Below are 24842 nucleotides of genomic sequence, written 5' to 3'. Positions count from 1 at the left end.
TACAGCCCTCCCAATGTTTGGAAATAAAACTCCCATAGACTCCCACACTAACTGGGGCAGATGGGAGTTTAGTCCACTCCAAAGCCTCTGGAGGGTGTTAGATTGGGTAAGGCTGGGCTATGAAACCACTCCCATTTTGCAGATGGGGCAAGTGAGGTTGAGACAATTAGGTCCCAGATTTATTCCCATTATGTGGCATAAATCAGTCTTCAACTAGTGGGTCATAGCCTGATCCAAGGTGGGTTGCAATAGGAGCGCTACCACCATGCAAATATATCGTAAATAATTAAGAAATGTGTCCCTAAATGCATGTTTGGGTAAACGTGGGTCCTGAGTCTGAAAAGGTTGAAGATATCTGGTATAAATAACCCTCTGTGACTAGAAGATTTTGTATTGTTAGTCCACTAAAATATATTGCTCTTTTCATTTTCTGTGTCTGATATTTTTTTGAGTTATAGATATAAGGGTCATAATTTCCTATTCCTATTGTAAATAATTCCCTTTAAGCAAGTTCATATCTCCCATGAGAAATTTGATTCCAAAGGAGTCAAAAACAAAGCATCATTGCACTTTCTTACTATGCAATCCTATGCAATGAATCTAATGAAATCCTATACTGTTTGGTCTATTCAGAAGTACATTCCATTGAATTGGGCTCACTCCCAGGTAACTTGGCATAGGGTTGCAGCCTTGGAAACTTACTTTGTCCAATCGGAACTGTTTTGGGGGTGTCAGGTGAATGAGAGCAGATCCCGGGTAAAATCTTCAATATTCTGTTGGGGAGGATTGTGTGAAGAGAGAGAGCCATAAGGAATGTTCGCAGTTGCTTTTTTATAGCCAAGGGAAGCATAGCTATATCAAGGGTTAGATATTAGATTATAAAGTCCTTGGGAAAGGAAGTGGATTTGAACAGTGCCTGAGCTGATGGCGCTCTCTTCCTGGAACTGAGCCTCATCAGCTTTGAACAATACTGCAGAATACATTTACGTATTGCCAAATATGGGGAAATACACCACTGCTTCAATTTGCATGTTAATTTGTATGTGTAGATGCAAATTTAGAAATAATTGCTATAATTTAAAATAGGCATACAATCCATCTCACCCCCATGGAGAAGACATTAGGCATTAGGTACCTACCGGTACTTAGTCTGCTGTCCAAGAGTGGGCCACTTCAAGGCTTTCCCTGCCTTCCATATGTAGAGTTCTTTAACTTTGACTGGAACCCTTTCAAACACAGAACTGTTCATTGACAGCCTTTCAAATAGAGGGCTGTCCTCACTGAAGTTGGGCAAATGGCCACTTTATACATTATGGATTGGGAACATTTTGTGTGCTCCATATTCCCTGGCTACTTGTGCTTTTCTCCTAAAAACGAGACCCTTGTTTTAGTTAAGTTCCTAGTTCTCATGATGGTTGCATTGTAAAATGTAGTGATCTAAAAGGTGCACAGAACCCAGCTATGTTTTACTCAGGTTGAATTGGTTAAAATTAATGGACCTAATTCAACCATGTTGATTAATAATTTCAGTTTCATTTATGACTAATGCTGGATACAACCCTTAGTTTATTTTTATTTAGACTTCTTCAATTCCTGGAACTTGCGGTGGGTCACAATATGAAAATGCATATCAAAATTTTAATCCAGACATGCGAAAACTTCCCACCTGGTGAAAAGCCTTGCCCCAGCCACCAGAAGTCCAGCTGATTAGACAAGTCTTTGTAGTGACTCTAAGAGGAGGGAGCTCCATTGTGGTACAGCAGCAGCAGGCCATCACAAACAACTCCCGCCTTTGTGTATTCTTGCAGCCCAAAATTGGCACAGAAGTGGAATAATCTGACTCAAAAAACCAAGACACATTATATAAATGCTAAGCATTGTTGTGTGTGAGGTTTATGCAAATATGACAAACGGGAATCCTTTCATTCTCCTCCAAAAAGCCCTAGAGAAGTGAGTCAACAGAGCAATCGGCCAACTTCCCAGGAGGCTTATATACTAAACCACGCTCTTGTTTTTAAAAAAAACATATATTACCTTCCTGGATGATGTGATACATTCTTTAAGAGGTGTTCTCTGCCCTGCCCCCACCTTTTAAAGACCCACACCTTTCCCTAATGAGGAAGCCAAGCCCAAAGGTGTGTTGGTGGCGGCAGCATCTTGCAGAACAATGCCTTGCAAAAGTGGAGGCACTTTCCCGCTGATCTATCTATCTAAACATGACGTGGTCCTGAGAGTATTTCTGCAAAAGGAACTGTGACTGCAATTTATTTACTTATTTATTTATTTCATAAGAATGATATTGTTATGAGCTGGGGTGGGGTGGGGAAGAGGGGTTAGGCTGAATGCCTGGATCCAGCATGGATTCAGTTGCTGGAATAGCCAGCCCTGCCTGGTAATGGTCTGCTGAATATGAGTCCTTAAGGGAACAAAGGAAGTGGCTCTGTGCCAGAGGACAAATGGGTGGGCTTCCCTCTCTGGTCAGTTAGAAAGACAAAAGGTCAGAGTTCAGAGTTGAGTTATGTGAGCTGGAAGCCAGATGCAAAAGCTGCAGGCTGGAAAGTCAGACAGAGAGCCGGGCATGCTGGAGAGCCAGATTTCTGCTGGAATCCAAAGCTGGGACTGTGTGAGAAGCAGGACCTTTTGGGAGAGGGTTGATGCTGTGAAGCCCTCCATTGTAGGCTCATGTTGTGTATATGTGTAAACAAACCCTATATCATAAAGGCACTACAGTCTCTGTTGTGCCTCCTTCCAAAAGGAAACAGGAACCCTGGGTAAGTGCCTGGAACCCCTGGAATCTTGCCATGCTCAGAGATTGGGATGGCATGCAACCATTTAACCACTCAATTGTACACCCACAAAGTGCAAGGAAGGCCAGCCCAGCCTTTCCTCTGAACCCTGAGATCTTCAACTACTGAAATGAAACAACCTAAGAATGAACAGCTGATAGATCATGAACTCTGTCTAACTGAGCTACAATACACAAGATCTAGAAGACTCTCTCTCTCTCTCTCTCTCTCTCTCTCTCTCTCTCTGTGTGTGTGTGTGTGTGTGTGTATGTAAAAGCCATTTTAATTAACTGGTATACAATACTGTGCTTTGATTCTGGTTATATGTTGCAACATCTTTTTGTCTGAATTTTTTGGGGGGGGGCACTGAGGGCAATGTGGTGCATAATCATTCTTTTCTTAGAAATTGTGGCTAGCAGTCTTTGACCACAGTACATATACAGAGCTGATCTCTGACTGTTTCTATTTCATTTCCCAGCTAAATTAACCAGCGTACATCAATGAGGAGTCCAGGCATGTCTGTGTTTAAACAACAGAAGGTAGAGGACATTTATGAAATTGGCGAAGAGCTAGGAAGGTAAGCCTGAACTTTTCCTACTCCTCTGTGCAAATGTCACATGCGAGCTCCCTTAACCATTGGCTGCACCGCTGAGATGTCATGGAATGTTTACAAACAGATGCAAACTGTACTGTCCTAACATTAGACTAAGTTTGTGGCAGTTTCAGTAAAATACATTGCATAGAGGTGTACCGTTTATACTCCATTTCAATTTCTGGTTAAACACCAGGTGGTTTATGCAACGAACGAACTGGGTTGGGACCATGGTGTGAAGGGGAGGGGGCTTTAACCCTTTGCCCCCTGCTGCAGTCCTATTCTGCATCAGGGACCTACTGCCTGCTATTTGTATGGGGCCAGGTGTGTGGAAGCTCCCGTTCGCTCCTGCTTACCTGTTTAAAAAGTCAGGGTGAATGAACTGATTTTAGTCTGTCTACCTTTTCTCTGCAGCCACAGCCAGGCATATTTCATCAAGGTGGTTTTATCTTCTGAAGTAGACTTGAGCATGGCAGAATATGAATGCATAAACGTAAAGTAAATTAGACATAATTTAAGAATGTTTGGGTCCCAACAAGCAAACTCTGTGGGACAGCTCTGAGGGACAAGAGGTATCGCTTGATATCTCACCTGTGGGAATGCACTCCACTGAATCAACTACATTTGAGGGGGTTGGAATTTGGTTTCCCATCTCTCATTAACAACCTGTGATAACTTAGGCATCAAGGGAAAGCCTGTGTGAACTAGCCCCATGTTTCCTCCCCCAATGCACAGGGACCCAGTCACAAAGGCCCACCTTGAGATGTGCTGTGAGGGTACAGGGCGCGGCCGAGGCAAGCAGTCGCATGCTTCATTCATACTTTCAGTTCAGTAAACAAGATTGTTTTACGTTGTTGTCAGGTCACAGTGCCTCTTCTCTCTGATTTGCAACTATTCAGGGTGCTGACAGGTGTGTCTGGTGGTTACGGAGACTTATGTCAAGATACCTTCAGAATTTGCATCACTTGCACGGAACAAAACATGTTTTTTGGTAAAATAGTTGTCAGGGATTATAAAAACCCATTGCATCTTGTTGTTCTACAGGCAGAACTAAACTGCTACCCCACTGATCTACTGCCATTTGCAGGAAGGGAGAGGCTGCATCTTTCCTTTCCCATGCTGCTTATTAAAGATTTACTTCAGGCCAGTTATGTGTTGGCTACTGTATAGAAGTGACACGGCTCCTCCCTAGTAAGCTTGCATCAGGGATGCTGAAACCCCGCTTTGGGACGGGGTGTGTGTGCTGATGTGGCCGTCAGTTATTTCCCCCTGTCTCCCCCAAGACACTGCTGCAAGAAGATTCCTTTTTAAAAATTATAATACGGTAATAATTGACACATCTCTGGTGTGGGTGGAGATGTTTATAGCTCTATGCCGGTGGTTTTCAACTGGTGTGCCGTGGAACCCTGGAGTGCCTTGAATGATGGTCAGGGGTGCCACAGTCAACACTGGCCTCTGTCCCTCTGTCCTTTCCTCTCTACTCTGATGCCCTCTCATTTCTCTGCCTCCCAAAGACTTGTGCGGCTGTTGGTTGCAGCAGCCCTGGCTACAAGATCCCCAGTTTAATAATGCCTCTGGAGTTGGCCAGCGGGTGCTGGTTGCCAGGAGCTGAGGTGGCCTTGAAGTAAGCAAGCGAGCAGGTGAGGGAGGCAAGTAAGCCAGCCCACCAGCCCTTGCTGTTGGGAACAGATGGACAAGTGGGAGGCTTGGATGGGCAGTCGGGCAGGCAAGCGCTGTGTTGGCCTTTCTTGTGCTTGCTGTGTGCAAGGCCTGCCTGGGAGCCTTTCCACCATGCAGACCTGGCAGTGCCTGCTGCTGTCACTGCTACCTCCCAAGATGAGTAAGGTGCTGGCCTCATGTTCACCTTGGGTTGGTCTCCATTGGGGCACTAAGGGTGGGGGCATCCTCTGCCAGGACCCCTGGGGCAGTGTGAGAAGGCACTTCTCTTTGGAGGGGGGCAGCTCAGAGACCAGGGGCGGCAGCAGTGGCTGCTGGGAGAACTCCCAAGGAGAGGGGATGGGAGGGATGGCTGAGGAAACACTCCACAAGGGAGGGTGTTTGAAAATGGGTGACATAACTGGGCTCCTGAGCCCCACAGGAGTGCCGCAGAAAAAATGTAGTTGGTCAAGGGAGCTGTGGACTCCAAAAGGTTGAAAACCTGTGGTCTGTGCACAACCAAGAGAATAGATGTGGATGTGCCCCTGTGGCCACTTGGTTTCACTGGGACTGACGGATGGCCAAGATGCCAGTTCATAGAAGCAGCTTCTCTGTTATTGTTGTTGTTGTTGTTGTTGTTGTTGTTGTTGTTGTTGTTGTTGTTGTTGTTGTTGTTACTACTACTCTAGGCAACTGAGCCCTGAGATCTTGGGCAGGGGGCAGGAGTTGTTTAGATGCTTCTCTGCCTGTGGCAGCTTCATGTTCCAGGCCAGCCCTAGATCAGACCCTGGTCCCTCTAAGCTTCATCCTCTCAGCCATGTATTTCACACAGGACATCCCTGGTGAAGCTGTGGCAGGAAGTGCTCATTCAACTTGTAATCTTGCTGAGATGCCTGTCAGCATCTGATTCAGCGAAGTGAATCAGCCTATCAAAAATGAAATGGCTTATTTTTTTTTGCTTTTTTGCTGCTGAGTTTTCTGCTAAAAGCACTAAAGGTGGTGGTTGTCAATTAAACTGTTGTAGAATCTGCTCATTTAAGCACAATAAACTTAATTAAATAAAAGTATGCACTCCCCGCCAAAGCAGAGGGCCAGCCAGGGGAGATGACTGCCTTAATTTGATTTGGAAGGTGCATGAGCCATATTTAATTTCTTTCCAATAATGAGATTTTTTACAACAAGTTTTCTAAAAAAAGTCTAAAGCAAGAAACAACAATAAAGATTTGATTCTCGTTCCATTTCAGCAGCAGCCTTTGTCAACCTGGTGCCCTTCAGATGTTTTGGACTTGAGTCCTGCAGGGTTAGATCTTGGCCCTGATCCAGCTGATTCAGGGCTTTTCTGATGTCCTATAAAGCAGCAGAAAGAGGAAGCAAAGCATCTTCTTTTGCCATTCAGCTGGTAAATAAAAAATTATTCCAGCGGCATGGCTTCTTGAGGCCCAGTGTTTATGGAATAATTGCTTTTGCCATTGCGCTTATATTTTGGAAATACAGTATTGACAACTCCCCTGAGTAGTTGATAGCTGATTTTTACAATGTCTGGAACGAAAAACCAGGAGGGTTGTGAATAGCAGCAGCAGCAGGGAAATGACTGGTGCTTGTACCTGGGAGCTTGACATGATTTGTCAGCTCTGGACAGGACTAATGCCTTGGGATCTTAAAATCACCCTCCAGCCCTGTCATCAAGTCACGTCTACCTAGAAGTCCTTATTTGGCAGCCATGCCAGTGGCAGACACCCAGAGGTTCTGTAATACTTTTGGGAGGTAAAGCTTCTGCAGACGAGTTGTTTGCGGTAAAAGGGAGGGTGTGTCAGTTGCTGTCATAAGCATTGTGTCATCATATGTTTGACAAATTGATGTTCCCTTAACTCTGAGAAGCAGAAATCCTATTACAGGACAGAACTTGCTCCATGGCCAGTTCAGACATATTGGCATCTGAGTTGGTAAATTGTAATGGGACACCCCCTCTCTCTCACACACACACAGATTGAGTTTCATTTACTTGTATAATTAATTTGTAGCCCATCTTGTTTTCACAATGGAGCTCAGGATGGTAATAATACTAATACTACTACTACTAATAATAATAATAACAACAATACCCCACCCATCTGTCTGGGTTTCCCCAGCCACTCTGGGCAGCTCCCAGCAGAATATAAAAACATCATAAAACATGGGAGTTCCCTTCCAGATGCTGACCGTCCTGAATCCTACTTAGTGTCAGTAGAGAGTTAATGGACTGTGTGCCTTGCACGGGATAGACTCTGGACTTGCAAAGGCCATGGGAGCAGAGGGGGACAGTGAGAGAGGCAGGAGCTTCAGAGCCACAGCCAAAGTACCCGGCTAGCTGGCTGTGAGGCTGTTTGAGACAAAGGGAAGCACCTGTGTGGATCGGGACCTGGTAAATAATACATTCCGTATGAAAATATGTAATACATAAATAAATAGCTGCATAGTGCTGTTATAAGTTAGAAGTGATTAATAATATGTAATAAGAGAAGGAACTGTTGTTGTTTTACTCTACATATTTTCCAAGTTAATACACAAAACATAATTACTTTACAACAAGATTAATCCATCACGGAGGGCACTTATTATCTGCGATTAAGTTTTCTCACGCCTGTTCAGCCAGGAGTTCCATATTAAGTAGTAAGTTGTTCTCTGCAGTACATGATCTTCATAGCTCTCTACTAGGCATTCACCTGTAACTAAAACAAGACCCCTATTTTCAGCCTAATAAACCAGACCATGGGGAGATGGGGATATCATCCCAACTGCGGTACATCTGCAGTAAAGCAAAACCTTTGTGTGTGGAATTCATATTCTAATTCAGTGCTTCTGATTGCTGGATTTGCTGGATCTTGGATGGTGCAGAGCTGACTTGGAAAACATGTGAATCTCCGGAAGGTGTTGGATTCCAGTTCCCATCAGCCAGCCTGGGCAATGCTTGGAGATGATGAGAACTGTAGTCCATCCACATTCCTTCTTCTCCTGCTCCAACACAGTAACTGATGCTGAATTCACTGGGATCCCTTTTGGGTGGCTTCACTCTTTGGATGGTAAATAGAAATCAACTTGGCGATCTTCAATGCTGTTGAAGGGGAGCGAATGAAACTTTGACCAACTCATACATGCACAAGTGAGATTGTTGGGTAAATATTGACCTGCCAAAGCAAAAGTGGAGATAAGTGTGACGTATTGCTGAAGGGAGGAACTGACTGAGGGAAGATAAGGCATGAGGCCACAGTTCGAACACCGTCTCCCTGCTGGGGATCAGGTAATGCGAAGGCAGCAAGAGAAAGTTACAGTGAAATGTACAATCACAGCTTGACTTCATGGGTCCTTTGCTTGGATGAAGAATCCATTCAAATGGTTGCCAACAAACACAAAGCTTTACAGTAGTGGGGTGGGGAACACTTTTCAGCCCAAGGGCTGCACTCCCTCATGGGCCCTTACAGGAACCACAGGCCAATGGTGGGCGGGGCCAAACGGAAAAGTGGGTGGAGCATCAGTTGTGTGACTCCTCACCTTTGCACAGTAGGTGCGCATTCCAACCATGCAAAAGTTCAAACACTTATACTCCAAGCATGCAGGGTTATAATAATTTATTTGTACTCCACCTATCTGACTGGGTTGCCCCAGCCACTCTTGGTTGCTTCCAGAATATATAAAGACATAGTAAAACATTCAACCTTAAGAAGCTTCCCTATACAGGACTGCCTTCAGATGTCCCCTTCAAGAGACATTGTCACGGTTCAATGACGCATTTGCAGCCAAGCAAGTGCAGTTTAGGAGGCTGTGGAGCAGGACCAGTGAGGGCGTGATTCTGAAGGGAATCCCGAGGGCCTGATAAGCTTGATGGGCTGCATTCCCCCCCCCCTGCTTGCAGAACAGCATAAGTGAAAAAAATGACAATATCCCTGCTCCTGACAATTAAAAAAAAGTGGAGAGTGGGAAGGAGACTGGGATGGATGTGAGTCAATGCGATTCCATACAAGCTGATTTGGCATTTCTGGCTGTCTCCTGTGCTCATATGGTCTTCCCACCATCCCATTTGTGTACACTGCTTTTATGAGCTACTTCCACTTCCATGGAAACCTAAATCTGCCATTTCACCCAAGCCAACAAAGCTATGGTTTGTGCCAGACCTTCAAACTAGGGTTTTGAAACAGCTGACACATTCCACAGGATGAGACTTCAAGTCCCTCCTCTCAATAGCTGGTCAGTCATCCACAGTCAAGAGAATTCTGTGTCAAATTGAGGAAGCCTCTGTGGCTGAGGCTGAGTGGATTGGCAGGGTGGGAGGCATTCATGGGGGAGGCAAGGGCAAAAGGATTCTTGTCCAAAGGTTTCGTTGAATCAGCATTTATTGCAGAGAACAAATTTGTAGAAGCATTTTTTGAAAATGGTAATGTCTCTGGGTAAAAATAATAATAAATTTTATTTATACCCTGCCCTCCCCAGCCAATGGCTAACATTAAAATACAGCTTAAAAACAAGATTAAATACAACATTAAAATGCAGCCTCATTTCAATAGAAACTCAAATCAAAAACTGTTTTGGGGAAGAAAATGTCAAGTCTTCACCAGGTCAACTATCCAGACTGGTCCTACGTGGGCCAGAAAAAAGCCAGGGAAGTCCCGAAATATGAGTTCCACCACAGAAAAAGGAAAGAGCGGGAGGGGATCAAGTTGGTTCCAGGCCAAAGGCCAGGTGGAACAACTCTGTCTTACAGGCCCTGCGGAAAGAAATCAGATCCCACAGGGCCCTGGTCTCATGAGACAAAGCGTTCCACCAGGCAAGAGCCAGTGTTGAAAAGGCCCTGGCTAGAGATGTACAATTTCGGAAATTTTGAAGCTCAGAAAAAACCCGTTCCCCTCCCCCCCTTTTTTCTGGGGGGGAAACGGAAATTTTTGGAAAAATTGAAAAAGATGCTACATTAGCACTTCTTTTTTCTTTTCCAGATTGAAAGTCATTCTGTTACTTTAGAAACATAAAATTTAACTATGGATAATTTTAATGGGCAGAAAATTATCACAACTAGCATATTAGAAATACAGTGTATCCAAACAGGAACTGTTTTGCCCATGTTTTGCCCATGAGACCTTATGTATTTCCTCACACTGATGTGTGTGGTCTGTTAACCACTTTAGCTACTACTACCGGTATATACTTAAATTAGTTTATTTCACTTTTTAAAAGACTGTTTTACAGCATTTAATGTTTAAAATATTTTCATTTCTTTTTTTTTCATAACACTTCTCTGATTGCCACAACAACACATATACTTGAAGGCCCTTTTTGTTGCTCTATCTATATTTTCTTCCAGTGCTTTGAGGCCTAGTGAAGAGGAACAGAACCAATGCATATGCAAAAACAAAACTGAAACCTTTTTCTTTTCTGGTGACAGCAGCACCTCCTAAAGCAGGCACCCCCAAACTTGGCCCTCCAGATGTTTTGGAACTACTGTATATTCCTGCGTATAAGACTACTTTTTAACCCAGGAAAATCTTCTCAAAAGTCGGGGGTCGTCTTATACGCAGGAATATACGGTACAATTCCCATCATCCTTGACCACTAGTCCTGTTAGCTAGGGATGATGCGAGTTGTAGCCCCAAAACATCTGGAGGGCCGAGTTTGGGGATGCCTGTCCTAAAGGAAGAAATGTATCTTGTTCTTGCATTGGAGAGTTCAGTTTGTAACCTAGGACTTGCTTGTCTTCACAGAAATTAGAATAATCTGATACCATACATATTTTTAAAAAATGATTTATAAGATATTCGATCCCCTTATCTTAAAATATTTTATTCATCATGTTAAAATAAAACATTCCATAATCTATTTTTGATTTTTTTCAATTTTTCCAATTTTTTGGGAAAAAACAAAAAAAGGCTTCAGGAAAAAAATGGACACCCCCCCCCCCCTGAATTTTTCCGGTTTTCCCCCCCAGGCCTTCACATCTCTAGCCCTGGCTCTGGTTGAGGCTAATCTGACATCCTTAGGTCCCAGGACCTCTAGGGTGTTGCAATTTATGGACCTTAAGGTCCTCCGCGGGGCATACCGGGAGAGGCGGTCCCGTGGGTACGAGGGTCCTAGGCTGCGAAGGGCTAGAAGGATTCTCTGATAGAGGACAGTGTCCGGGGAGCATTATCCATCGTGTTTCTGTTTTGCACTTCTGCATTTGTATCTTAAAAAATAATAACCATCAGAACCCACATTGTTGCCTGGGCCTTTCAGCAAGAAATTGTCCTTCCACATCCATCAGTCCTCGTGGGACCTGTTTTCCTGCCCCACAGGTGCTGGGTGGGGCTGTTTTTGTCACAGAAGCTTTATTGTTGAAAGGAAAGGCAGCCTTTGAGACACAGAATGGACAGTGCTGTTCCGAGGTCAATTATAAGTGTGCAGTGCCCCCAGGCAGTAGCATCATCATAACAAAGGAAAGCAATTGTTGCATGTCCCTATGCAAATGGTTGATCTTTTGGTCATTTATTTTAGCTCCCTGTCTGCTCAGAAGCCGCATCAGGAGAGGAGGAAAAGGACAGTTCCAACTGCTTAATGGAAACATCAGAAACGCCTCTGCTTTTGAAATGCATCTCTGGGTTATTTGTGGGGCCTGTCTGGTGTTTTTACATGAGTAGAATGTGTCCTTTTATTTAAAATGCATCTCTGGGTTATTTGTGGGGCATAGGAATTTGTTCAATTTTCCCCAAAAAATATAGTCAGGCCCCCCACAAGATCTGAGGGACAGTGGGCTGAAAAAGTTTGCTGATCCCTGGCTTAAAAGAATGGTGCCACAAGTGATCGAACTGAAAACATTGCTTTCAGTAGGACTGAATGGAAGGCCCCCTCCTCAGTGTCATGATCTACCAGAAGCACTACGGTAGCCTAGGGGTCAGCAAATCTTTTCAGCAGGGGGCTGGTCCACTGTCCCTCAGACCTTGGGGAGGGTCGGACTATATTTTGGGAAAAAAATAATGAACGAATTCCTATGCCCCACAAATAACCCAGAGATGCATTTTAAATAAAAGGACACATTCTACTCATGTAAAAACATGCTGATTCCTGCACCGTCTGCAGCCAGATGGAGAAGGCGATTGGGCCGCATCTAGCCCCTGAGCCTTAGTTTGGGGACCCCTGCACTAGCCTCTCCTCCCACCTCAGTGGTGGGTCTATGATTCCCTGAATGACTGCTGCTTTTAGAAATAGTTCAGTGCGCCTATGATATCTTGGGCCAAAGGCTCTGGGGGACTGAACTGTTCGATAAAATAGTCAGGGCTGTCACGAGTGACCTGAGTGCAGTCCCACTTATATGGTAGCATTTGGCACTGAGCAAAAATGTATCTGTTTGCCCAGGCCCTTTCCAGGTCATAAGATTTTATTCTGTTGGAAGATCCATAGCCTGCCCTGCCGTTCTAACAGTTCTCCAGGCTCCTTGTTATCTTAGTTGCTTTCATTAACCTTTTCGGCTGGAGGGCACATTCGGAAACCTTGAGAAATTGTCATTGAGCTCCCATTGCTCGGTCCCTGCTCTTGTCAACCTAGCAGTTCAAAAGCATGTCAAAGTGCAAGTAGATAAATAGATACCACTACAGCGGGAAGGTAAATGGCGTTTCCGTGTGCTGCTCTGGTTTGCCAGAAGCGGCTTAGTCATGCTGGCCACATGACCTGGAAGCTGTACGCTGGCTCCCTCGGCCAATAACGCGAGATGAGCGCTGCAACCCCAGAGTCGGTCACGACTGGACCTAATGGTCAGGGGTCCCTGTACCCTTTACTGTACCCCCCCCCTGGAATCTGTTAATTAAGGGCAGGACAGAAGCCTCCTAAATAATTGAAATTAATGTAAATATTCTGCTTGAATGGATATAGAAGATGTAGCAAAGCCTCTGAGTGCCCTTGGGACTGGGGGGTGGGTGGGAGTGGGGCAGGGGCACAACTCTTTCTCTGCCCCTCCAGCCGCAATAGAAACTGCCTTTCTGAAACTTCTTGTTTGCATCTCAGGGGAGCTCCCCCCCCTTTAAACTCTGCCACCCACTTCCAAGCGGCATTCACTTTCCAGTTTTATCCAGGACTTAAATATCACTTCTACACACACACACACACACACACACACACACACACAGCTGAACCCCTGCCCCACTCCCTTTGTATCTGTGTGGCGTCAAAGGCAGCTGCTTGTCATTCCAGGCATAATTGCTCTGGTTCCCGTTCTATCTTTAGGAAAGCTATGCAGTGAAACAGGAACTACCACGGGACAAGAGGAAATTAACTCTGACTTTGCTGAGGAAAACCCCAAACAACAACAAAAACTCATGGCCATCGGGGAGGGAGGTGTCACCTGGTCTGTCTCTAAAAGGCAGCTATTAGCAGGCTACACTTTCCATACACTCACTTTCTCAGTCAGAGGGCACAAATCTGTTGTTGCTTGGAGCCCAGCAGTGTTTGAAGTGAACACAGCAGGTGGGAGGGGTGTGTGCAGATGACATGGCAGGCCACTTTAGGGTGTGTGTGTGTGTGTGCGTGCGCGTGCGTGTGTGCATGTGCCCTACAGCTGCTGTGATTGACTTGCTGGATGCGGAGGAGTGGTGGGAGGAACCACCTGGGGAACCCCCCCCCCCCAGGAAGAAGGCTCAGAGCCCGAGGTATGGTGGTGGGATGACAATGAGTGATCAGAGGGAGAAGAGGGAGCAGACTGGGAGGAGGAGGTGTCAGAAGCTGGAGAGGTAACATGGTTTAGTGATCAGGTAGAGGTTGTGGCAGCGGGCAGTCCAAAATCAGAGGCAGAAGTGGAGGCTAGAGAGGAGCGGGGGGGGTCAAGAGGCAGAGATGAAGCAGGCTGCTGAGGAAGCCGGGGGGGGTCTCCCCTTCCTGCTGAGACTAGCTCCTCGTCCCCCTAGTCTTCTAGAACCCTAAACGGTATGAAGAGGGAAGAGCAAATAGAGATAAGACAATAGTCTCCAATTGCTTGGGAAGGACCCAAAGGAAGCGTAGACATAGCCAACTGCATCATAGCCGCAAGTTCTATCAAGGCGAGTTGCTGTGCTCACTAAGCCTGGCTTCCTGAGTTGAACTCATTTCCTTGAATAAAGAGTTAACCTCATTGATGCTGTGTTATTTATCACTGACCTGCTACTGACACCTTGCTCCTGACAGCTGCAGTGACAAGCTCATGTCCTCCAACAGCCCTCTTTGACCAGGGAATGCTCAGGAAGGCAGCGCCCCACTCTGTTCCTTTTAGGAATACCTTAGTCTTGTTTCCCTTACACCAGAGCTTTCCAAACTTCTCATGTTGGTGACACAACTTTTAGACATGCATCATTTCGTAACACAGTTTTACTAGCAAACCAGAGGTTAAGTTAACCCCTTTCCAGCCCCAGGAGGAGGGTGGGGAGTGTTTGTGCGACCTACACACTGCAGTCAACACATTAATGTGTCTCTCTCACACACACAGTTGGGAAAGTTCTGCCTTACATGGTGCTCCACAGCTTCATCTTTGAGTATTAGTTTATTACTGTACTACCAGCTTAGTAGTTTAGTAGCACATTCTCCTTCAGAAGCCAGAGCAAGGCAGGCTGTGACACTCTAGCTGAATGCCTAAACAGCTTCGGCTGCCAACTTTTCAAGTGGCTTCTGCGGCTGTGCTCTACAGCTCTCTCTGTGTGTATACATGCAGTAACGTAGGAAGATGCCTCCCCCCCCGCCCGCACTGGGTGCCCCTCCTCCGCAGGCGGCGCCCCTGCTCCCAAAATGCACGCCACACCCTGCCCCCAGAACGCGCTCCACCTCCCTGGGGGCAGCGCGCCTGCTCTCCGCCCCTCTCCACTGTATACACGTGTGTGTGTACACGATCCTGATCATTTATTTTTCTTCTGCTCATACTAAGAGCAGGATACAGCAAATTCTGTCCTCTGTTTTCTCAGGGATATTGCAGAAGCGGATGTTGCAGCATCTGCTGCAGTCTTCTAGGTCTGCTAGTTTAATTCTTACTTCCATGCGTTCTCTTTTTGGCGGTTGTCCGTATCAGCTAATTTGTTTTTCAGACGTGTGTTTTCCTCTCGGAGTTGCTCTATTTGTATTATTTGCATCTGGTTTTCTTTTTCTAGAGTGGAGATGGTGCCCGTGAGGGTTTCCACGTTGGAGGTCAGGTCGCTTATTGTCTTCAGGGGAGTCACTGTTTTCTTTAATAGTTCTGCTATTCTCAGTTCCATTTCCCTCAGGTCTCTTTTTGTTGTTCGGCAATTGTCATCAGGAGGGATGTTGCGATCTCTTTGTCATTCGCCATCTCCTTGGTTGGTGCCATCTCAGTTGTCTTGGTGGCCTAGTCTGTGTTTTTTTGAAGTAGGGGGATGTTGTGGTTCGGTGTTTTGGTGTGGTGGTTCTTGGGTGTTGTGGAATTATAGAGTTGTACAGGCATTGTTAATTGGTGGCTTTCTTCAGAGCATCGGCTATTTTTATCATATTTGGGCTGTGACTTAAGGACTTCTTTTGGGTCACCGTAGTTGTCTCAGCTCTGTGGTATTAAAATTAGCCCCTTCTCATGCTAAGTAGCCATAATATGGATTTGTTAGGTTTGGCCGCTAATATACCACAATGTTCTCATGCTCAACATTTCTGCTTCCTAAAGTCCAGATGAAGAGGGGAGCCGAAGCCACTTCTGAAAGCCACTCCCTTCCTCCCACCCTTGATTGTGGATCGGTTGCTTCTGCCTCCAGCTCATGATGTGTTTTTCTACAGACTTTTTTTGCCTCAGATAGATGGAGAAAGTGCACCCTGTCCAGGAAACCAGGATATGGAGGTGGGCCTATTGCTTTCAGAGTAAGCATTACACAGAGCCTGCTCTCTCTCCTTCCCCAAACGTTTCCGTGCTGATCTAGTGCTGGACCTGTATATATTGGACGCTTCACCCTCTGTTTCTACTTCCTCAGCCACCTTGAGTGTCCAAACTGCCTGCTTGCTTCTGTTTGGTCTTGTCCCAGTTAGTGTTCAGCCAGTAGCCTAGTTTGACTGTGCTCTGTCTCCAGGACTAGGAGGGAAAGCAGTGAAGATGAGCAGGGCAGTTTTCTAGTGAGTAACCAGAATATTTATTTGTTTGCCCCTTGGACATTTCACTGAGATCACCAGCAAAGGATCACCAGCAAGAAATAAAGATTACATTGCAGATGGTGAGTGCCTGGTAATTGCCTTTTTAGCTCACTAAATGGAGGTTGGTGAGTAAAGAGCTTGTGGTGGAGCTGCTGAACAGTTCCTTTGTCCATTTATCTGCAAGCGAAGAGGGAGGAGGGCCTACGAGAGGAAAATTCCCAAAGTTCCTGCCCTGCGCATCATATTTTATCAGCTTCCAAGCTAAGAATAATTTGACAAGTTCTTTAAGGATTGACCTACAAATGCACACACTCCCTCCTTCCCTCTCGTTTCTTCACTTTGAGCAGCTGCTTCTGCTGTTTGGTGTCAAAGGAATCTTCCAGGCATCTCCAGTCCTTCCTCTGTCCTGCTATAATTTGGGGGCTTGAGCCATGGTGAGGCAGAGCAGGACCAAAGCAGGACCAGGTACTTCACAACAGGGATGGTGTTGTCATCTTCTTAGGCACTGTTTGTTGGTCCTGTGCATGCCAAAGAAATAAGCATGTTCTCTGAGATAAGCCCAGCAAATCAGCTGAGTTGGGTATGTGGGTGTCTCAAACTTTCTCCCCCAGGATAGAGCTGAACTTAGTGTGGGTGCAGAAGTGCAAGGATGGACTTCCAGATATTGCTGGACTTCAGCTCCTATCATTCCTGACCATTGACTGCCAGTTAGCTGGGGCTGATGGGAGTTGGAGTCCAACAATTACATTTGAACAGGACCTTTCACAGGAATAATTAAAAAAGCAATCATGTACAAGGTGCCGGTAAATATTCCACAGGAAAAGGACTGAATGCCTTCCTTTACTTGTAGAAGTCTGTTAAACTATAAAATAGCTTAATCTTAACCCTCACACTTCTACACAAGCATTATTCATTTATGATTTATTGTTAACGTTTGTTTCTTTTTATGATTCATATAGTCCAATAAATTCCAAGATGAAAAACTAGAGAAGTTGTACATGCATACACATATATAGATACATATAAAAATGGACAGAAATAAAAAGTGATAAAGTTATCTACACTGATGTGAAATGTCAAATTAATACTGATTTACACTCATATGACGGGGTGAGCTCCTGTTGCTTTGGTCGCAGCTCCTGCCAACCTAGCAGTCCGAAAGCACGTCAAAATGCAAGTAGCTAAATAGGAACCGCTACAGCGGGAAGGTAAAAACGGCGTTTCCGTGTGCTGCTCTGGTTTGCCAGAAGCGGCTTTGTCATGCTGGCCACATGACCTGGAAGCTGTACGCCGGCTCCCTCGGCCAATAATGCGAGATGAGCGCGCAACCCCAGAGTCGGTCACGACTGGACCTAATGGTCAGGGGTCCCTTTACCTTTACTTTACACTCATATGCAAAAGGAAGTGCAAATAATTAAATACATAAAAATGATAGCAGAGACTTAGGCCCCATCAGCACTATACATTTAAAGCAGTATCATGCCATTTTAAACAGTTTTGGCTTCTCCCAAAGAATTGTGGTTTGCTGAGGGTGCTGAGAGTTGTTAAGGAGACCTTTGTTTGCTTTGCAGAGTTACAGTTCTCAAAATGGTTTAACAACCAGTCTTTCTTCCCCAGGAACTCAGAATTGTATATCCTAACTGCTCTTAGCACCCTTAACAAACTACAGTTCCCAGGAATCTTTGTGGGAAGCCACAAGTGTTTAACATGGCATGATACTACATTAAATCCATAGTGCAGCTGTGGCCTTGATATTTTACAAGGCTCCTCACAATTTGTATGGATGAATGTTTTTCTGAGTCCTGTTACATTTGGAGGCAGGACTATGCAGCTGCACTAGCTAGACTGAGAAGTTGTGATCTGCCCCAGAGGAGCCTCGTGAGGAATCATAGCTGAGTGGGGATTTGAACATGCGATTCCCACACTGGAGTCCAACATTTCAGCTGCTGCACAAACAAATGTGGGGATCAAATTCCTGTCTCATCCTTAAACAAAATTGAAGATACGGAAGGGAACAAAATTGCTGCAAGTTCCAAAGTCCTATGGAAGCACCTGATCAAACACAGAAATTCTTGGAACCGTCTGTTGCAGTTGTAATATTACCATACTAATAACTCTCAAGCTATTCTGGCTTCACCCATAGACTGAGGAATAGGATAAGCCAGGTGTGTTGATTTCGGGTAAAGCTGCTCTGCCACATTCTCCAGCCAGCTGCGAGATGTGGGTGATACTTTGAAGCTGTGCCCCTAGTTGACAATTTGGCATCAAATGACGATTTCAGATTCACACCAAATATCAATCTTAAAAGCAAATCTTAGATTTTGTTTCCCACAACCCTTTGCCATGCTGGGAAGCTAAAAAAGAACCTTGTTGTCTCCAAGAAGAACAGCACAGCACTGAAAAATCCAACTCTACCCAGATACACTTAGATCCACTGCCACCTAGTGCCTAAACCATATAGTGACATTATCCACACAATCTGAATTGATGTACCGTAAGGAAATTTCATGTGTTCCTAAAGCTGGAGAATAGAGGTACCCAGGGAAGAACCTCAGTGGAAGATCTTGGCATTTGGACACATTTGTATGGGATCAGACAATTCTTTAAATACCCGGATCCCAAGCATAGCTGCCAAGTCTCCCGTATTCCCTGGGAAACCCCTGTTTTTCCAGCTGTTCCCAGCTGAAAAAACGGATTTTTTTTGTTTTTTCCTGGTTTACCTACTGGCCGGGGGAGGCTCCTTCTGCGCATGTCTGGAGTCTCTGGACATGCACAGAAACGTTTTCTGGCGTGGCGGTCATTTTGGAACTGGGCAGCGCATGCTCAGAAGCGACTTTTGATGCTGCTCTACCCAGTTCCAAAATGGCTGCAGCGCAACTTCCGGCGTGGCGGCCATTTTGGAACTGGGCAGAGCAGCATCAAAAGTCGCTTCTGAGCATGCTCCGCCCAGTTCCAAAATGGCGGCAGCGCTACTTCCAGTCTGCTACTTCCGGTCCGATCCCTTATTTTTCCGGCAGGAACTTGGCAGGTATGATCCCAAGATGTATAGGCAGATCCCTCGCCTGGTCCATAATCTCCCAGCGCTCGATGAAATGGTCTGGAATGACCCTGCAGATTATAACCCATCTCTGTGCGTAGATCAGGCTAGCAATCACAGAACTAGAATTAGTGGTTGAGGGTCTGTACTACAATCCTAAGGCATTCCAGGCCATGTGAAGGTCAAGTGTGAGCCTTATCTCTGGATTTCTGGGCTTTTATGGATGTGCGAGAGACTTTAGACCTGACTTTGGCTGTGGTCTCTCTGTTAATTATATAATACTCTTGGTATTACATTGGGAAATATGGCATTTAATTGCAGGATATGCCACATAATGTATGCCCTCTGCATACATATACTGTAATTACTATACTTGTAATGTGTTTAATGACAGAGGGAAAGTTTATAGTTCAGAGGTTCTGCTGTGTAAACAAAACCCTGTAATTTTAATCAGTCTGGAATTCTGAATGGGATTCTGTTGAGAGGTGCCCTAGGGAGGATTTTCTGCATCCTGAATAGTACAGCCCCTGCTGGCACTAGGTGACAGGAAGAGGACAAAAAAACCCATTCCCTGAACTTGGAGAAAGCGCTCTTCTGGATGCTTCATCTTCTTGATGAGCAGATTTTCCACCTGCAGATCTGAATATGTGGATTACTCCAAACAACAGGTTGAATGTCTGCCTGTGAGTCGAGTTACGGATGCAAAAGGAGGAAACCCATCATATTTTGCCGCATCCATTCACCTGAAACTGTTGCAGAATTGTTTCTGTGGTGCAACCCCATGGGATTGTAGTGAGAATCTTTTTAAAATGGAAAAAAGGTAGGGTGAAGAACCACACATACCACTGTGAGCTGTTGGGAGCAAAGATGGGATATAAATCTATATACTGTATATATAAATGTAGACTGACTCTGTTTGTTCCACATGAATGGTCACAAAAACCGCTGGACCAATACCCCTCAGGTTTGGCCACAACCTCACTTGCCACCAAGAGAGTGACACCATACCATTTCCGTGGTCAGATGCCATACCTGTGCCGAAAAAACACTGTTTCGGCAAATTTTGGGACCCACCACTCAGATACCCAGAGAAGCTGGGAATTATTCCAAAAAATCTGCATCTCCAGGGGCGGATACAACTGACCACGCCCCCACCCAAACCCCACCGCAAACCTCGCCAGGACGCCATTTCCAACCATCGGAGTCACCACCACAGGCCTCAACAGAGGGCTCCCCCCTCCACCACCACACCCGCCACATCCACCACAGGAAACACACCACCCCGACGTCGACACCGAAACCTCCACGGCCCGACGACATGACTCTCAACACACGGTCACTCAAAGGGAACCGGGGAATGGGGGAAGGAGAGGACATAATACGTCAAACCACCAGACGGTGGGGGGGGGAGCGGGAATGACTCAGGGGGAGAGGGAACGGAATACTTCATACCTCAGCACAGGGGGAGGAGAATCACAAGGAGGACCCACAGACCTGGGAGAGGAGGGGACGGGAGACCTCATCCATCGGACACCCCTGCGGGGAATGATATAGATCACCCACACCAACCAAATGGAGGTGGGGACTTACCGGGGGGGACTTGGGGGGGACGGGGTCTGAATACCTCATGGGTCAGGACAGGGTGACCCCAATCACAGAGATGACCTGGGGGGTGGGGGAGAAGAGGGGACGGGATAAGTAATGGATCGGAACAGGGTTGGGGGACTCACAGGGATACCCCTGTTTAAACATAACACCTGTAAAACAGTGGGACTCTGAGGCTCAGGGGGATCTGAGGGGATCTGAAAGGGGACTATTACCCTCCATTTGACAAGACTAATGCACAGCAACACGTGCCAGGGCCAGTTAAGCACAGTTATATCTTTCTTCAGATTCTTTCTCCAAGCTGGCCTTTTCCCAGTAGTGGACTGGTAAATTCTTGCCATGACAGCCCCACCCCCACCTGGTACTTACACCCACAATGTCCCATAATGTAGGAAGCTGTGTCGACCTATCCCCTAAATTTATCGAGGTCAAATATCTTCAACCTTTCCCCCCAGAGCCATAACCTGCTTTTGACCCAAACATGCATTTGGGGACCCATTTCGTAATCTTTTACCACATATCAATGTGATAGCAATACTCTTGTTGCGACCCACCTTGCATCAGGCGACAACCTACTTGTGGGTCCCAACACCCTACCACCACCAATTGAAGACCAGTGCACTGGATCATAAAGAGTAGTAAAGCAGTAGTAAAACTTGGAAGCCTCCTTATTTCCTTCTCAGAGCAGGTGGAGCTCATTAACCGCCCTGTTGTTGTTTTTGCTGCTGCTCCGGCACACAGTGCCATGGCTCCTTCACAGAGCTGTCTTGTCCTGCATTCTCCCTCCATGGATCCCATTACACCTTTCACAAAGCCTTTGGCTTCAAACCCATGTCCCCAGTCTCAAATGAAACAAAATCTAAGGACACATAACTCCACTGCATCTATGCCCCATTGCAGTTTTCTTCCCCACTGTTAACATTTACACCATGGGTAGGCAAACTAAGGCCCAGGGGCCGAATCCGGCCCAATCGCCTTCTCAATCCGGCCTGGTCTGGGAATCAGCGTGTTTTTACATGAGTAGAATGTGTCCTTTTATTCAAAATGCATCTCCGGGTTATTTGTGGGGCATAGGAATTCATTCATCCCCCCCAAAAAAAATATATAGTCCGGCCCCCCCACAAGGTCTGAGGGACGGTGGGCCAACCCCCTGCTGAAAAAGTTTGCTGACCCCTGATTTAGATTGCAATATCATCTGGGCCCCTCTGTTTTGCTTATGTTATTATCCAATGCAACATTCAATGTTTTGTGCTGTATAAATGCAAAATAATAATCAGCCTTCCCCAAGCTGGGTCTGATGCATAGCTGCCAAGTTATCCCTTTTTTAAGGGATTTTCCCTTATGCTGAATAGGCTTCCTTGCGAGAAAAGGGAAAACTTGGCAGCTATGGTCTGATGGGAGGTGTAGTCCAAAACATTTGGAGGGCACCAGTTTTGGGAAAGCCTGCTGTAAAGCATCGTGTGAATTAGGCCTCTTTTCCGCCTCGCCTGACTTGGGTTCATTGCCTGGAAATCGTGAGAAGGTTTAATACAGCAGCCATCTCTCCGCTCCCACACCTGATCTGCATTCAAATCATACCTAGTGTTTTCATGTACAAGAGGAAGACAGGAAGCGGCAAAGTGATCTCATCCACACTGTACTTTATGTGGAATTCTCTGCTTCCTTCCTTGGCTGACTAATTACTTCCTACCTGGATCTGAGGGGGGCTTCCATCACACTAAACTACTAGAGGATGCAGCACTTGTTTCCTTTTTCTGAGCTTTGGAGGAAATACTAAAATTGGTGGTTGAAGAATAACCTTGAAACGCAGCAGCTGTGGTCAAGTCAGGCCAGCTGACATTTAAGAATAGTCTCAAGTTGTAAAAAAGTTTGTAGTGTGCTAAAACATTTAAATAAGGTATTTGACTGGGGGGGGTGGCATAATCCCCCCTGTAACTTTTAAAGTTTTTTTTAAAAATTGCATTTGTAGACTTCATAACTCTGAAATCAATTTTAAAAAGTTGTATTAGGAGGTCTCCCTCTCTTGCCATATCAGGATTTCATAAAGATTTTTCATTTGTTTGTGAAGGTTTTATAAATTTCTATATAGTGTAATAAATAACACAAAAATAATAGCAAAAACTAGCCAGAATTGCGTAGCATATCTGGACAGTTTACAAGTTAACAGTGGCGAACGGTGCCGCTTGGCTGCCCGGGGCGGCACCCCCTTGGGGGCGGGGTGTCGCTCCGCAGCGTGCATGTGTCATGACGCACGCACCAGGACGGACTGTGCATGTCTGCACATGCGCAGTCCATCCGGGTTGGTGCTGCTGCTGTGCTCGGCCGGCACGCTCTAAAGCAGAGCGCGCTACGGAGCGGTTTGCTGCCGCCCATAGTGCGCTCCGTAACATGCTTTGCTTCTTCCTGCTCGGGCAGAGGAGGTGAGGGGTGGGCCAGGGGCTGGGGGCACTGTCCCTGCATGCTGCCCCCATCAGAGTGGAGCTAGGTGCGGCCCACCCCCTACGCCCCTCCCTTGCTACACACCTGCAAGTTAATACTTTAAAAGCCTGGGAGATTATTATTATTATTATTTTAAAAAATTAAGTTTGCCTAGAGCCAAAAGGGTACATTAACCCAAGGCTAACTTCTCTGAGCCCTGAAACTCTGAGCTAAGAAAACCCTTTTTATGCTCACATTTCTCTTTTAGACAAACCAAATAGACATTATTCAAAAACAGACTCAAAGCTTTCAATCTTTGCCAGGCTGCAGTGCTTTGTGTTGGGTGTGTCCAGCTGCTTGTGCTGAGTGGCAGAGCATCTGCTTTGCATTCAGAAGGTCCCAGATTCAATACCTGGCACCTCCAGGTAGGGCTTGAGAAGGACTCCCGTCTCAAACCATGGAGAGCCATTGCTGCCAGTCAGTACAGAGCTCAAAGGACCAATAGTCTGACTTTGTGTAAGGCAGCTTCCTATGTTCTGGTGAGTGTCTTTGCACTCTCTGTCTCACCTGTAGGCCAGTGGGTGGGTAGTGGAGCACCTGCTTTGCATTCTGAAGGTCCCAGGTTGCAACAGGTGATGGAAAGGAGACCCCCCCTCTGCCTGAAACACCCCTCCCCCCTCTCGAGAGCCCCTGCTAGCCAGAGAAGACAACACTGGGATGGGATGGAGGGAGAAATTGTCTGACTAGGTGCAAGAGAGCCAGTGTGGTGTATTGGTTAAGAGCGGTAGGCTCGTAATCTGGGGAACCGGGCTAGTCACACTTCCCTGAAGTCTCTCAACCCCACTCACCTCACAGAGTGTTTGTTGTGGGGGAGGAAGGGAAAGGAGAATGTTAGCCACTTTGAGACTTCTTCTTCTTCTTCTTCTTCTTCTTCTTCTTCTTCTTCTTCTTCTTCTTCTTCTTCTTCTTCTTCTTCTTCTGTCCACAAAGGCAAATTGAAAAAGCATGAGAAGCGATGCGGGAGATGTGTCACTGTGCCGCTGCTTGTGGCAAAACAGGAAGTGCCTGCGCCACCAATTTTGGGTGATATCATGTGAGATCTCACATTCCCTGCATGATCTTGCCAAATTTCAATGAGATCTTGCCAGAAATTGGCACATTCTCACCCAAAATGCTGCTGCAGCTTCTCTACTGGAGGAGGTGTAGGCAAGATGACCAAGGGAGTGTTGCCTTGGGGGCTTTGTCCATCTTAGAGAGCAGCCTCATCCTGCCTAATGGGTACACCAGCCCTGTGAAACACACACTGTTTAAATAAAGGCATTTGTAGGGATTTGACCAAAAGAGAATGCGGGCAGATTCATGGAGGGCAAGGCTACCAATGGCAATTTGTCGCAATGGCTGTGCTCTGCCTCTAAGCTCAGAGGCAGTGGTGCTTGAATACCAGTTGCTGGAAACTACAGGAGGGGAGAGGGCTGTTGTGTTCAGGTCCTGCTTCTGGGATTCCCACTGGGACATCTGGTTGACTGCTGTGAGAACAGGATGCTAGACTAGTTGGGCCATTGCCTGATCCAGCAATGCTCTTCTTACATTCTTATGTCTTGAATATTAGGGTTCTGTTGACATTTTTTAATGCATTTTAGCATATCCAACTATCTTTGTTTTGTCTGTA

The 24842-nt window shown here is 46.0% G+C and overlaps 1 protein-coding gene across 9 annotated transcripts in view; it reads left to right on the top strand.

The window, feature by feature from the left end:
• The window catches only part of DAPK2 (death associated protein kinase 2), a 63528-nt gene that overhangs the window by 12650 nt on the left and 26036 nt on the right, over positions 1-24842 (top strand). For all 9 annotated transcript variants that reach the window (XR_009558577.1, XM_060282982.1, XM_035130930.2 and 6 more), the window contains one exon: positions 3265-3363. Coding sequence is in view for 8 of the 9 variants with exons in the window: in XM_060282982.1 (XP_060138965.1) it covers positions 3287-3363 (77 nt within the window). In the remaining variant the exon portion in view is untranslated. The remainder of the gene's footprint in view (positions 1-3264; positions 3364-24842) is intronic.

This window comes from Zootoca vivipara, chromosome 14 (assembly GCF_963506605.1).
Source record: "Zootoca vivipara chromosome 14, rZooViv1.1, whole genome shotgun sequence".
Lineage (NCBI taxonomy): Eukaryota > Metazoa > Chordata > Lepidosauria > Squamata > Lacertidae > Zootoca > Zootoca vivipara.
This window is presented reverse-complemented; position numbering and strand designations above follow the sequence as displayed.